At 44.0% G+C, this 15,164-nt stretch overlaps 1 protein-coding gene across 1 annotated transcript in view; it reads left to right on the top strand.

Moving 5' to 3' along the window:
* ZBTB46 (zinc finger and BTB domain containing 46) overlaps window positions 1-14,646 on the top strand; it is a gene marked incomplete at its 3' end in the record, with an annotated part of 31,253 nt that extends 16,607 nt beyond the window's left edge. Inside the window, exons 3-7 of the mRNA XM_010281711.1 lie at window positions 8,429-8,710; window positions 12,483-12,549; window positions 13,759-13,821; window positions 14,172-14,284; window positions 14,474-14,646. Of these exons, the coding sequence (XP_010280013.1) occupies window positions 8,429-8,710; window positions 12,483-12,549; window positions 13,759-13,821; window positions 14,172-14,284; window positions 14,474-14,646 (698 nt within the window). The remainder of the gene's footprint in view (window positions 1-8,428; window positions 8,711-12,482; window positions 12,550-13,758; window positions 13,822-14,171; window positions 14,285-14,473) is intronic.
* Between the last annotated feature and the right edge of the window lie 518 nt (window positions 14,647-15,164).

Here is a 15,164-nt window from a genome sequence, read left to right as displayed (position 1 = left end):
TGCTCCTGCAAGGACTGCTTTATTATTCCATTTTAGAATAGTTTCAAAACCAATTAACTCATCCAATTTAACCATTTCTCTCTTCCTTGGATTTGGGTGTTTTGTTGTATCTTGTTTTGGGGGAAAATCAGTTCATTGACCAGGTGTACTCCGTAGCCCTACACACAGTTCAGTTGAGGTCCCTAACAGGCGGTGGGAAAGCAGCAACAAGTAGCTGGGTTTGGGGCCAGGAGCTCCTTTTGCTGACACAGCCCACAGAAAAATATCTGCAGAATTTGATTGAATGTTGGGAAAACAAATATTACAGGAAAGAGATAAAATTTTTTTTTTTAAATTTTTTAGGAGGAGTGGAGGGAATTTTCCAGTTGATATTTGTACACTGATGACTGTTTTGAGGAAAACAGAGATAGAGATGTACTTGTGCTTTTAGAATACCACTGCAGAAATATCAGTATAAAACCATGTTGTACTTGTGTAGCTCAAGCCTGTTTTATTTTAGAAATACTGTTCTAGAGGTATTGAGGAGAATGTTTCTGTTGGCAAGACATATATGGTGATCATCCTATGGCTGTAGGCTTGAAAATTGCATTCAAGCCTATATGATGAATGCTGCCTTTCAGCTGGCGTGGACACCCCCAAGCCCTCCAGAACCAGTAACAGCACTGGAAATCTGCAGTTTTGTAGTTTGTAAATACAGTTTTGTAACTTTGCAGTTTTTGCAACTCAAATCCTGACAGTGCAGGACAGTGTTCCAGGTCACCTTGCTTTGCATCGTGGTTGAGAAGCTGCAGTGGGTCTCAAACCTGGAAGAAGAGCGTTTTGGTCAGAAAGCACAGTGCGAAGGAGACCACATTTTTGGTTCCATAAGGATTCACTTAAGATATTTTACAGCTTTTAACATAAAGGCAGTTTTTAATGATCATGTATGTTGCGGTTGAATATCTGTGCTTGCCTGATAGTTTCCTGAGTTATGAGATTGGAGTTTATTTTGAATGCTGCGCACATTTATTATATCCACGTGTATCTATTATGTTTGTAAAATAGTGCTAATCAAAACCAATATAGTTCATGGTGTCACTTCTCTATGTAAATATTACACTATGTGAGAATGCTGGGTTTTGCTTAACAAATAGTAGGTTGTGAAACACTTTTGAAAGATTTCTGTTAGAAAGGAGGGGGTATCTGAAATACAAACTTCAGGGATATTTTTAGCCGCTGGTAAAAGACTGTAATTTTTCTGCCAGGCTAGGTGCTCCTTTTTTTTTTTTTCCTTTATTCCCAAGAAAAAACACTAGGAAATGAAAGCTGCTTTTTGTTTTTTTCCCTGTGAGTTTAAAAATTAATTACGTCTTTTTTAAGCAGATTAAGCCAAATCTTCCTAAATTTATAGAAGAAGCATCATCTTGGGAATTTTAGATGAAGTCTACTGCCATGCAGATCTGTATAGATACTTGACACAAATAGGTGGAAGAACCTCAGAAAATTAAGTCTTTCCAGAAGAGTTCGGCTCAGGACATAATTTGGCAGCGTCCTTGAAAGACAAACTTAATTTAAGTGGCTCCCACTTTCCCTTGGTACTTAATTGCAACCCCACGCTCTGCTGCAGTTGTTCCGGTGAAAATGTCTCTGCAACCATGTAGTGAAGCGGATTGGGGAACTGATCTGGGTTTAAAAATAACTGTTTTTAATAAACCGGTTTTATTTTTAACATATTAGTTCCTGTCTCAAGTTCACCTCACAACTACAAATGTAGTCTTGGTCCAACCGAGGCAGTAGCAGGGGAGGATGCAGGAATGAGCATTTGGGGTGGGAGAAGTTACTGATGATGGGAGCTCTTCCTTTGCCCCCTCTGCCCTTTCTGCTTGTCATGTTGTAAACAAACAAACAAAGGCATTTGCCACCACGCTAAACGTTATCCAGCTGTGTGCAGGAGATCCTAAACAACTGCCCCAGAAAGCACGATGCTTGCTGCATCCATCACAGGTAGCTTCCAGGGCCGATGCTGTTGACTTTGTCCATTAGCTACATGGGCGGTGGGATGGCGTGAACCCTGAGCAAGTTGTTAGATGACACCAGGCTGGGAAGAACGATTTGCTGGAAGGCAGCAGTGCCAGGCACAGCATGAATTCAACAAAGACAAATGTGCAGTCCCGTGTGTGGGACAGAATAACCCCATGCACCAGTATGGGTTGGCAGCCACGGAGCGAGAAAACAGCTTTGCAGGAAACGTGTCCTGGTGAGTAACGAGCTGAAGAGGAGTCTGCGTGCCCTCGCAGCAGCAAAGCTGGCTGCGTGCTGGGTTGCCTTACAAAGAACATACCTACCACGTCAAGGGAAGTGAGACCACGATTGGAGCACAAGGTCCAGTTTGGGGATCTCCAGGACAGGAAAGACTTTGACAAGCTTGAGCAAGCCCAGTTGAGGCCATCAGAGTGATGGGTACCAGGAGAAGCTGAGACAGCTTGGTTTAACCTTGGAGAAGAGGGGTGGTGGGATTGTCCAGAGCCAGACCCTTCTCAGATGTGTATGGAGAAAGGTTGAGAGGTAATGGACACAAGTTACAGGAAGGAAAATTGTCATGGTGTAAAAGGAAGAAATTCTTCAGAGCGGTTGAATGATGGAGGAAGGACCCAGAGAAGTTGTGGGATCTTTCTCCCTGCGGGTATTCAGAACTTGGCTGTACAAGCCCCTGAGCAATGGGATCTAACTCTAAAAGTAGCCCTGAAGTCACTTTCGACCTAATTTATTCTACGATTCTTAGCAGTGGATCCAGGTAATTCTGCAGTAATGCTGTCACAGGTCGGGACAGCCACTCGCTCGCTGTCTGTTGGCGACACCACTTAAGATGTCACTTCAGTTGCTGTTGTCTTCAGACCGTACTTTCCTTGACGCTTGCCCTTCTGTTTCTGACAGCAGGACTCAGGTACCTGAAAGTTTGTCATTCCTTCCCTTCACCCTTCCACCCTAATTTATGTAAAGGGAGGATTATTCTCTCCCCCTATCAACTTTGCTGTGGTTTTTATGTGCTTTATTCTTCCGTGTGTTAAAAAGAAAATGAGCAGTATGACTTGCCAGCCCTGCTTCACGTTTGCCTGTAGGAGGGAAAGTGTTTGGTGGACTTAGCTGGGGATTCCTCTGTTTATGACTCTCAAGTGTGCTTTATAAATAAAAGTAGAATATAAGATTATCCAGTGTTTCTTTAATTAGCTCCAGATAGTTGTGGGATCTTGCTGTCAGCCCTTGCTTTGGCAAGTGTCCACAAAATGCAGGCAGCTGGAGCCTGTGGCTGGGGTTAGTCGATGGTCTTACTGATGTTGGGTTGAAAGGATGCCGGAGAAGCTGGCAGGAGGATGGCGTTCGTTCTGCTGCAGCACCTACGGGCTTAAGTTCTGCCAAAACGGGTCCTGGAGCTGTGCGATCGGCTGAGCTACGCAGGAGGGGTAAGGATGCTTTTTGTGCTGGGAGGTGGCTTGAATCGCCGTCGTGTTTGGAGGTTGGGAGGGCTTGTAAAGATCCGATGAGTTTACTCCAGGGGCTGAGCAGTGGTAACCTCCCGTTCAGAAAGGTGTGCCTGGAGGAACGGCTCCTGCTGCGTGAAGAAGCGCTGGATTCGAGGGCAGGGGAGGAGGGGTCGGAAGGGCTCCTGAAAGCTTCCTGGAATTTGCCCGGGGGATAGAGAAAACTTACCGAAACCGGCTTAAAGCTTTGGCTGTAAAGGATAAGCTGAACGCTGCTGCGCTCCCCCCAAGGACTGCGCTGGTTGCTGGCTGACTTCCCCCGCCTCGCTGGCAGCTGGGTCGCTTTGATTAGGTAGGCAGTCGCTTGATGATGCATGTCATGCGACCTCATCATCCTGGAAACTCCGAAGACCGAGGGAGAAACGTTACTGCTTTGTATTTCTGCCAAACAGAAAGGGACTTTGAAGAGAAGATGACAGACTTCTCAGATCCCCTTTTACCTCAAGACTGTTATGAAAAGAGCAATATTGAGGAGTAGCGACCTGGCAAAACGTCACCTTCAGTTCTTGGGGAAGAGCTTGTTTCTGCTTTGCGTTCTCCAGTAGCAGATGTAATCTTGCGTGGCTTTTATGACCACCTTTCTCTCTTTTAATGGGTTTAGTCCTCCAGCTACAGATTTCTAGAAGATATTCAGCTGTGTACATGAGAGAGCAGAAATAGAAGTTGACAGATGAAAAAATGATTGGGAAAAAAAAGCCCAACAAATTATGAACGAGAGTAATAGCATTGGGAATAGGGGTAGCAACAGAAAACACTGCTGGGGGGTTATTACTGGGAAGGTAAAAACACAATACAAACAACAAATAAGTGGTGTGAGAGAAGCAGAGGAGGGAGGTTAGTAACAGCTGAGTTGAAGCTGTAAGCAGGTTTATCTGAAACAGTGAGAAGAAATAAAAGAAAAACATTTTGTGTATTAAAGTAATTAGGGAAGCTACTCGAACGGATTCTTTAAAATGGAGAAGCTTTTCCTTGGTCTTTCTGAAATGACACATGTATCTTTTCAGCTGTTTGCCTAGTTTTAATGCTTTTTGCCGTCAGTTTTCTCTTACATCTTGGAAAACAATTTCTTACGTTAGCATCTCATTCGGGAACTTTTAGGAAGTTGCATCACCTTTATTTCTGCCATAGCCCTTCCCAAGGGGCCAGCAGATGTCTGTAGTGCTTCTGGGTTGTTTTGACTAGTAAAACTTGGTTTTCTCATACCTGGGTTTGTGACAGGAGCTCAGTTTATACGACTTCAAGGTAAAATTTTTTTTTTTACTGTGGTAGCGGTATGCCTGCTGATAAATGGGATTTCTCATCTGGATTTGGGCTTCGTATGGTGTAGCAAAGCGAGCGAGTTTCCTGGGGCTGTGCTTCCCTCGCAGAGCCAGCGTACGGTTCAGCCTTGCCCTGCCCCGGTGGCAGTGCCCGCGCGGCAGCCGCCCCATGTGCGTTCGGGACGTCGCGCTGCTGGCACCGCGCTGGCGTGCTTGGGAGCGGAGCGCGTTGTGTCAGGACGTGCGGCGTCTGTGAGAAGGTGCTTGTAATCGGGCTTCGTGTATTCCTTTTTACTTTAGCCTTTCACCTGTAAATAAGACCAAGGTACCAGTTAAGTGTTGCTTTCGGAGTTTTCAGGGATGCGTGGAAATACTGTTGCCAAAACTGTAAAAATATTCCCTGTGTTTTATTTGAAAATAAAAATAATAATAACAAAAAAAATTCATCCAAGTAGTCAACAAACTACTAAGGCTTTTCTAAAGCGTCTGTGTTTTGGAAAGTAGGCTGGTATCACAGAATAACTGCAAAATAATGATTTGCTAAAGAGACCAACGAGCTCAGTTTTTCAGAGCGGCGTTAATCCCGTGTTTAGCTCGCTGCCCCGATGGGGATTTCCGGTGCGCGGTGCCGGCAATCCGTGCAGTTGCAGGGACTGTCTCCGCCGTGTGAAAAAATGAGATCGGGAGGAGTTGGAGGGAGCTCTCGGGCCGCCGTGTGACCCCTTGCCTTGAATAATTGCAAAATAGAAGCTCATTTACTAAAGCCTGGTTTACGTACTCTTGAAGCGCCGTAGTAAACAGTTTGGATTACTCGGCAGTGACAGATACTTTTGATTCATGTAATTCTTTGGCTAAATCCTGTTAAAAGAAGCTGTATTCTAGAGAAAAGAGGGAAGTGGTTTTGGAGGCGCCGTGAAGAGGAACTTCGTGCATTTTGGGTTTTGCTGTACTGAGGGTATTTTAGTACTTATGTGACTAAGTGGGTATTTATTTTGCCGTAATGTGTATTTGATTAGGTTACATCAGCTATAAATACTGGAAGCTCTAAAGCCTCTATTTCACTGTCTGTCTCTAATCTTGGCTTTTGAGGAACATTTAATGTCTTGTTGTGGTTACAATTAATCTGCGTGCGTTTTAGCAATTAGTGTTTATGTGCAGCAGGCAGCAACGGATTCTGGCAACTGTCAATCAGCATCTGTAACTGCCTGTGAAGGAGGAGTGGGGAAAAGGCAAGGTGATTTACTGCCTGCCCAGTTACTTGGCAGCACCCTTTGCTTGACAAACACCCTTTCTGGCCCCTGATACTCGCGGCGATTTGCCGTGTGGGCGGTGAGGAGCAGAGGAATGGCAGCGTTATCATTGCTTTGATTTGATAAAGCTGCTGGTTACGTTGCCAATTTAATGGGCTGGAATTTACCTTCTTCGCCACCTTTTGTAACAGCTGCTGTTTTTTAAACTCTGGTAATTTCCCTTTGCGGGAAAACGTTTGGTTTTAAAACAGACTTCATTATCATGTAGAAAAATGTGCATATACCTGTAAACGGCTTGCTCGGTAACAGAGGGATGACAAAACCTGTAAAAATTCAGATCAATCGAATTCTGCTTGGCTAAGATTTAATAAACCTGATCATAGGAGATCATGGAAGCAAAACACAGATGGAGGAGGAAAAATGATTTGGTTTAAAGAGAGAGCATCTCTGATAGCTCGCGAGGTTGCCGCCGCCGCTGTGTTTGTAGCCCCCAGCCTTGGGTGGTACTTACGTCTCCGGGGTGGGGGAGTACTCTGCTAATGACTGGTTTTTCCTTAGTGTTTGCTTTGAGGCTTCTTGTTTTTTTTAAAGGAAGTGGAAAAACTTGACAGCCAGAGGCACTGGCAGTACCGTACCGCTTAGTAAAGCAAATCTGAACGCGTTGAGGAACCTGATGTGCCCTGGGCTGGGACTGGGAGATTCACTGCCTGATCCTGGCTGTGGTAGTCTGTGACCCCGGCTCCGCAGCCTGGCCGTCGTGAGCAAGTCACCGCCTCTTTCTCTGGTAGTTACCACCTGTAAAATGGAGATAAAAATGATGATTGTCCTGGAGCAGTTTTCCAGGTTACGGGAGGTGGGCCCTGTCCCAGCGTCCTCATTAGCATTTTTTAATAAGGCTCTGCAGATTGAGGGCTTGCCCTGGTTTGCAGTCGTCGGACGCTCGAGCACGTGCGAGTGTGCCATGCTGCTCCTCGTCCCTCCTCGCGAGCTCTGCCGCTGTTCAGCCTTCTGGACGGAGCAAGTGCAGTGCCGTGCTCTACACAGACAACACCTGAATTCCTTGCCCCGAGAGGCGCAAAAGACGAATCCGTGAAAGCGGCCGAGTGTTAATTTTGTACACGCCGTACCGCTATTTTGAACTGTAAGAGTTGCCTCTGGCATTAAGTAAGTTTAAATATGTTTCGGGGGCAGTGACGTGTTCAGGATCTGCAAAACGGCTTCTTTCTCCATCTGACCACTCGCGGTCAATGCCTTCTCTTTGCATTTGCGTTTTCTCCCTCTGCCTGTAGTATCCGATACTACAAAGGCATCCGGTTGTTGGGAGGCTTTAGCCGTGTTTGCCGGGTGCTCGGCTGGGGTTTGGGGGTGCCAGCTCTGTTCTGCTGCTGCAGAGCTGCAGTAGGCAATGGCAGTTTGTTTGAAGCACTTCATAAATGGGGTAACAGCCCTGTCTGCAGATACTGTTTTGATTCTTGTGAAGAGTGGAGAGAAGTCTGAGAGTGACTTTCCTTTACATAAAAATACACGAATTATTTAACAAGTGAGACTCTTTAACTAGACCTTCCCAAAAATAAACGTATACTTTGGCAGGGAGGAATTAACCTTATTGTAGCTTTTTCATTTTTGTTTGCGTTTGCTAATTGATGTTTTTGTTAATAGTCTGTTACGGTTTTATGTAGTTTCTTAGTAGCTACCTGTTGTAAGGTGGCTGATCTGTGTCTTTGTTTTTTGGGTTTTTTTTCCAACTGTATCACTTCTGTATAAAACCTACCCTGTGATATGTGCTGGGAACCACTGATAAATGTGTATTTTTCAAATAAATGACCCCAAGGAGTTTATAGTAACTAGCAGTCCACTATTATAGGCTGTTTATTACCGGACTTTTCAAAACCTGGGGAAGAAGTGAATGAATGAAAATTGAGACTGCTGGAGTAAAACTGTGGAAAAAACAGCACTTAAATGTTTGAAAGTAATTTCGGTAGTAGCAGACTACCCCGAAATCTTAGTTAAGATAAATAAATACATAACAGCGTTACCCGGTTCCTGGTTGCGGGGGAGGTTGCTGAGCCCGTCTCTCTCCCTCTGCCCGGCCTGCGGTGCGCGGTGCTGGAGTTAAGGCCAGCTGATGGGTGCAGGGTGCAGCTGGGCACAGGCTGGAGGGGCAGAGATCCCCCGGCCGCGGGCGGGTGTGCTTTCCAGCGAGCCTCGAACGGCCCGCTCCCTCCTCGGCCTTTCGGGAAGCGGGGTCGAGGCACGTGAAGGGTGGCAGTAAGGCCAGAAGAGGCGGTGAGCGGTTCCCGCCTGGCAGTCGCTTGGGCCCGCGGTGCGACGGGCCTGCGCGGTCGGTGTGCCTCGTCTCGGGAATCCGTCTGCGTCTCTGACGGCATCTTTCGTCGCGCAGGTGCCGACGTGAGCGTAACGGAGCCCAGCAGCTCTGACAGCAGAGCGGACCGAGCGGACCCCTACGGGAGCGTCGATGAAGCCCTCCTCGGGGGGGAGGCCAGCTACATCTCCCAGCCCCTGACTCCGGAGAAGGAGGACGCGCTCCAGGCTGCCACCGTCGCCAACCTGCGCGCGGCTCTCATGAGTAAGAACAGTTTGCTGTCTCTGAAAGCCGACATGCTGGGAGAGGATAGTTCTCTGCTGTTTGAGTACTTACCCAAAGGCACGCATTCTCTCTCTCGTAAGTTTGTGTTTTTCTGTTTTTTGTTTACTGATGCTTTAAGTGAAATATTTAGTGAGAAGAAAATACAGGTCGCTGTCCCGCTTTATTACTACCGATAACGTTTATATCCAGTTTTAAGTCCTGCTCGATCCCACGTTCCACAAAATTTGGAAAGCTGTGTCTGGTATTGATCCAACTTTAATGTTAACTGCTGAAGCCCTGGAAGGAAGTATTTGATGTATGTGTATGAAGCGCTCGTGCTCAGATTTCCCTTTTACTTCTTTGCAAAGCGGTACTTACAAACAAAATACAAAATGTTTGAGTCCTTACGGTAAAAGAAGTAGCTGCAAAGGTTTTGAATCCAGAATTGCCTGGTGTTGAAAGACTGTTGCTCCTGTGTCTGTGGAAACAGTTGAGATTTTGTAGATCGCAGGACCTTTACCTCTTGCTGTTTACTTTTAGACCTCTCTCTGAGTAATGAGCAGCTATTGATTTGTTACACTTGCTCATGGAAACGGATGTTTTTCTACTGTTGATCTGTTGGAGGCAGCGGATATGTACCATTATCTGTGAACAGCTTGTTTTTCAGCATAGTTTTGTATTTTCTTCATTGCAGTCGTAAACCAGTTTGATTCTCCAGTGCACAAAGAAAGAAAAATTACGAATGCTGTATTTTAATAATACTCTTAGAAGATGGGGATATAATTTGTGACATAAAATGGAGGAAGCGGTAGCTTTCTGAGTACTACGTGTTAGTTTCCGGCAGAAAAGGTTTATTTTAATCTATACTGAGAAGATGGACCAATTAAATAGAATGGAAAGTTCACTTCAGATATTTACTTTTAGTTTCCTTGATGTCAAAAAGAATAGATAACTTTTAATGGTCACTTGGGTTGTACGACAAAGGGAAAAAACTTTAAACATAATGTCAGTATCTCTTTTTGCTTCTCGCATCTGAACAGTAGAATTTTTTTTTTTAATATTTCTAAATTTAGAGGGGAAAATTTTTTTTACCTTATTCTGCAGCTTTAATGTTTGGGGGAGAGTTGCTAATGCAGTGTTCTTGTTACTTCCACAGTAGTAGCTTGCTGAATGATCTCCAATTAAATCAGATTTAGGTGGTTCAAACTAGGCTCCTGGTTTGAAAATCCCTTCATTGCAATGAAATAGCAGAGATCCCGTGCAGCAGTTTGTGTGCAGTGAGAAGAGTGCCCTCAGCTGGCACCGGGACGGGTGGGAGCGTGGATCGATGCACTGCGAGGGGGGTGTATGCACCGTGTGTTCGGATTTGTGACTCGTGACAGGTGAAATCAGCGGTTTCCTCTTCTGTCATGATAAGCCGGAATAATGACGGGGCTGCCCTCGATCCGTCATCCTTCTCTTGGTTGGAGGATTTTCGATTTTGCTTAAAAGCTGAAGGACCAGTTGGCGTAAAGACAAATGAGTATAAGGCAGTCATAAATTTGGGCTAGAAATTAGAGATTGAGTTTGGGAGCAGGCGTGGTGTAGGCAGAAGACCAACTGGGTTTGAAATAAAGCTTGATACGATTAGAGAAAGAAGTAAATGATAGCTCATTTGAGGGGTGTGATGTCTCAGGAGGTCCTTCCAGCCTGGTCCCTATTTTCCAGTCCTCTCACTATTACTTGCATTTCATTCATCTAAGCTTCAGTTATCTCATCGTTATGGAAGCAAAGTGAATTGCATAAGACAAAAAGACGACTGCTTGCTCGGTCTGTAGCTCTCACACCAGAAAGTAGATGTGGCTGTGGCTCAGTAAGAGGATCTTTACAGAAGCAGGGAGTTAAGGGATGTATTTTTCTTTCATCTTACTCAGATTCACAAGTATCAATTTATTTTAATCACTTGACAAAGATGTCCTGATGTAAGACCCTCTTGCTTTTAAGTGGTCATTACTGAATACAAACAGGACATCAAGTTTAATGGGAATTTTCAGTGTGTAAAACAGCAGGCAAGCAAGTGGTAAGATTCTGGGGATCTAAAAGCACAGTCTAGGTTGGTGCTAGCTTTGTAGGTGTTTTTCACATTTTTCTTCAAACACAATTTGAGGATGTTGAGTCATTTTAAGTCCCGGGTTATATTGGGGGGGGGGGGGTTTTTTGGGGGGGGAGGCGGGAGTAAGCAGGAGCACAGTGAAAAAGATAATTTTTTTTTTTAAAACCAAAACCAGCACAGTTTTCATCTGTCTGATTTGAAAAGGAAACACAGTAATTTCAAGAATTTTAAGTGATCAATCTCTCTTGAGTTTAAAAAACGTGAAGTGTGTTTTTAACCTGAACTGCTATCACTGGATTGTCTTCGTATTCTCTTATGAAGCACTACAGTAAGTAACTGACTCAAGGAGCAGTGTTCATGTTTATTTTCTGGAGGAAAAGACTTATGGAGGTGGACAGATCCAAAGACTTATATTACACGTTTAAAATTCTGATGAGCCATTTCTAAAGGGGATATTGCACTCCAAGTTACTGCATGCATTACAAGTTTTCATTCCTATTTCTGCGTAGTTCATACTGCTGTAAAAGTTAATAGAGGATACCCAAGGTTTTCATTTTACCCCGTGTTCTTTTTTCCTAATTAATTGTATATTGTAATGATCGTATGAGGTGTGAAATTACTTAATGCTCTGATGGAAAATGAAGCCCGTGATTGGGGGGGGAAGTGTTGCATCACTATGGTGTAGTCAAACATAAGTATGGCATTTCTAAAGTTAACCAGTTCAAACTAATTTAAAATCAGAAGGGGAAATTTAAGTATCTTGCCATCTGGGTAACACAGTTGCCAGATAACCTACAGCTGAAGGGCTCTGAGAATTCATGACGTTCATGGTATAGGATCAAGATTGACGTTGTCCATATGCTTGTCAGAAACCTAAAGAACATGCAGGTTTTGCAGAAGAAAGTACATGTCAGTTATTCATGGATGACACTGAGGTCGTGTTGGGTGTCCCCACAACACTTGGGTGCCATTAGTTATTGAACCTGCACAGCGTGTTGTTGGGGAGGTCTTTCAGATAAGACATTGTAAGAGGTTCAGTTTTCCTCATCTTTACATGGTTTGTCTGTAAAAGCGGGATATTCTTTGATTTCCAACTTCAGTAGTGCTGTTCTGCTGAGCTCCTTGGTTTAATAATGTGTGTCTTATTTCGTTTATGATGCTGAACTTTGGTAGCATTGTTCTGTACGGTTACACCACATCTACAAAAGTCTCAAAGGCTTTAGTTGAATGTTTTTGGCTGGTTTTGCCAAGTATAATCAAGAGAATGAGAATTATAATATTCATTAGAAAATCGGTTGATTAATTTACATCCTTATTTTCTCATTTTCAAAATAAAGTCAGAAACCTTTCAGATTTTGGGGTGATGACTACCTTCAAGGGTGACTCTTCCACATTTTCAGAATAGTACGTTGCATACTTTTTTATATGTCTAAGTTTGGCTTTTCCTGTTTACCCTGTTGCAATTGAAACTGTTTATAGAAGCAATTCCAATGAAGCTTGCTGTCCAAGTGATTACATGGTACACAGAGCCCTTTTCTTTTGGGCAAACCAGCTAATACGTTATTTTTAGTTAGTAGTTCATTGGAGCCAATAATTTCTACTTGCACTGGCTGTTAAAGGAATACATTTTATGCAGTGGTCAACTTTCCCAAGAGGGAGTTCAAGGTATTCAGTTTGGCGCGGAATTTTTGTACGTGGTAAATCAAGATTTAAGGGGGAACGGATGCAATTTTACATGCGGTATAATAACCTTTGCCTTTCTGTTTTCCACAATAGTTGACTGTCCATCTGTCAGAGAATACTATATTCATATACATACTGCTAAACCAGTGCATCGTCTTCCGTAAGCAAAGCTGACGCAAAGCGCTTTTGATTTCTGATTTAGAAATTAAAATACTTCAGTACGAATTTAGGAGAGAAAAAGGTTTCTCACGGTACCAGTCAGAACGGGACAAAACGTAAATTCGGGCACTGTTTGCGTTCTCGTGTACAAAGTATGGATCATTTATGTGGGTTTCTCTTCTTGTGTTACTTGCAGTTGTTGAAACCAAATAAATATTAATTATTGTTTTAAAAATAATCTTTGTACTTTGTTGTGTTGTACATCTTCGTGGCTCATGCTGGATGATTGAGTTTATTGTTTCTCCTTACTCTATTTCATTGCTCATTCGTTAGCCTGAGCTTTTGCTTTAAGAAGTGCATAGTTTCTTAGGAACCTGTGTAATTCTCTTAACGTGCTAATAAAGAATTAATCAAGTCAGACCCCACTGGCTTATCTTTACTGTACACTAAAATACTGTTTGTTTAAGGAAGCGCAACCCGGAGGTGCCTCCGAGTTGTCCGTGGTCACAGTGTGTAGTTTCAACGTAAGCAGGGCAGTTTGAATCAGCTTGGGATGCTCAGGAAAAAAAGGAACGTGTGGGTCGCCGGGCAGGAATTCACTTTCTCCCCTCCACCCCCGTTTTTTCTTACCTTGAATTTACGGGGTTTTAGCATTTTGTTGCCCTGTCTTTAAATGATAGCAGCGATAGATGAGCACCACCGGCATGAAAACCTGAAGTATTATCACACCTGAATAGGGTTAACTACGCTGTGCGAGATTGCAGTCTGCGATCAAACATCCAGCTTGTAGCACAAGAGCAGAATTTCCTTTGGTAGCTGATAAAAAGTTAGGTTTGGGATTGTCCGCGTTTAGAAACCTCGGTGTGGTTTCACTCGAGTGCTCTGTTGGCGACCTGATCACAGCGTATTGTGTTCAGACAGCGTATAAACTTTGGCTTGTTATTTGTAGCTGTGGTTTTCATACGTGTAAAGGTTTCGGTCAGACTCTTTTGTGTTAGAAATAAAAAAGCCTTTAGGGCATAGAGTGCTTAAAATACGAATTTGTTTACTTTTATGCCGTATTTGCTTCTGATTTCGCCTGCTTGCTTTTCAAATATAATGACCTGCTCAACGTGTCATTCCAATACTTCGCCAAGGCGTGTGTTAAAGTTCGTTTAGCAGCTTGTAACGTATGCCGTTCTTGATTACGCTAATCTTTATTGGTACCTAGATTTGTCATTGAATATCGGTGCCGTTTCTGGAATATTGTTTACCATTTGGCTGTCACTCCGGCGTAGGTAGGAGGGTGCGATTCTGCCTTGGCCAAATAAATAATGTTTTGCTTTTTAACTGTGGTAGGCTCTTAGAATGGAACGACTCTCAGGTATAATTGCATGAAGTTTTGTACAAATATTTGAACTTCCGTGCTTGCTAGCTGTAGAATGAAAGGAATATTCCTTCCCATCTTTTGTAAAGCACTTTGAGATCAAGGACTGACAGTACTACATTAAATAAAAGACCGTGGTCACATCTTGAGCTCTGAAGCTTTGACGTAAATTTTCATAAAGTTAGCAGGAGAATGAAGTTCGTGTATGTGTTTCTTAAAGGTTGAAACGTTTGTGTTTGAAACCGTCCTTCTCCAAGAGGCGTCTTTCAGAACCGCGGCGTTTCTGCCGCGCTGCGCTGCTTCCTCCCGACGGACTCTCGGGCGGCCGTGCCCCACGATAGAACTCCACCGCATACGTCGCGCGCCGTGGGTGGGGAGGCTGGTTTTAAAACAAACAAACAAAACCCCCCAAAAGCCTGGCATCCCTGTCCTGCTGCGTTCCCTCCCGCGGACGGAAGATAAGCTGCGAGTGCCGGCGCGCTGCCTTCGCGAGGCCTTTTTTAAAACCGCCAGCTGGTGCTGGTTCACGTGGGTGAGACTCGTTTCCTGTGTTCCCCAGGGCCTGGCACCAACTTGAACCGTTCAAGGGGCGAATGTGATGGCAAAGTGGAAGCACCATCTCCCCCGCTGCCTTCATCACACCTTGCCACTCAGAGCCCCCCCGAGGTCTGCTCTTCTGGTGGAATGTCACCAGAAGCCGTGATAAAAGGAGAGGTGCCTTTCTCAGCCCAGGTAAGGTCGTGGGCAAAAACGCAGAGAGATTTAAATGCCAAGGTATCTGTTTAATCAAATTCTCCCCAGTTAGGAGTCCTTTGAAAGACCGCAATACCTTATACTTTGATCTGTTAGCTTTTTTCCTTTTTTTTTTTTTTTTTTTTAATTCTTTTTTGAAATACAGGCATTTTCAAAAATAGGACCTTGTTGGGTTTCAAAACTAGAGATCTGTTGAGGTTGGGGCTGGTGCTGTCCTAATTTTATCCCTCCCGCCTTACCTCAGGAGAACTTGATTTAAAAAACTGTATTTTTTAAAGTATACGTGTCTTTTTTTATCGTAAGTGCCTTTGTTTGCAAAACATTGCACGCAAGAATATTAATAACAGCATAAAGATAGCCGGGTGCCCAGCTACCCATTACCCACTTCTGGTGTTTTGCATTTGGATTTCTTCGAACGATCTAAATACGGATGGAAGCAGGCTGGCTGTCTGCATTACAGGAGTCAGGAGTTTGACATAAGCACCACAGAAAGCTAG

Source organism: Phaethon lepturus, unplaced genomic scaffold (assembly GCF_000687285.1).
Source record: "Phaethon lepturus isolate BGI_N335 unplaced genomic scaffold, ASM68728v1 scaffold45732, whole genome shotgun sequence".
NCBI lineage: Eukaryota > Metazoa > Chordata > Aves > Phaethontiformes > Phaethontidae > Phaethon > Phaethon lepturus.
This window is presented reverse-complemented; position numbering and strand designations above follow the sequence as displayed.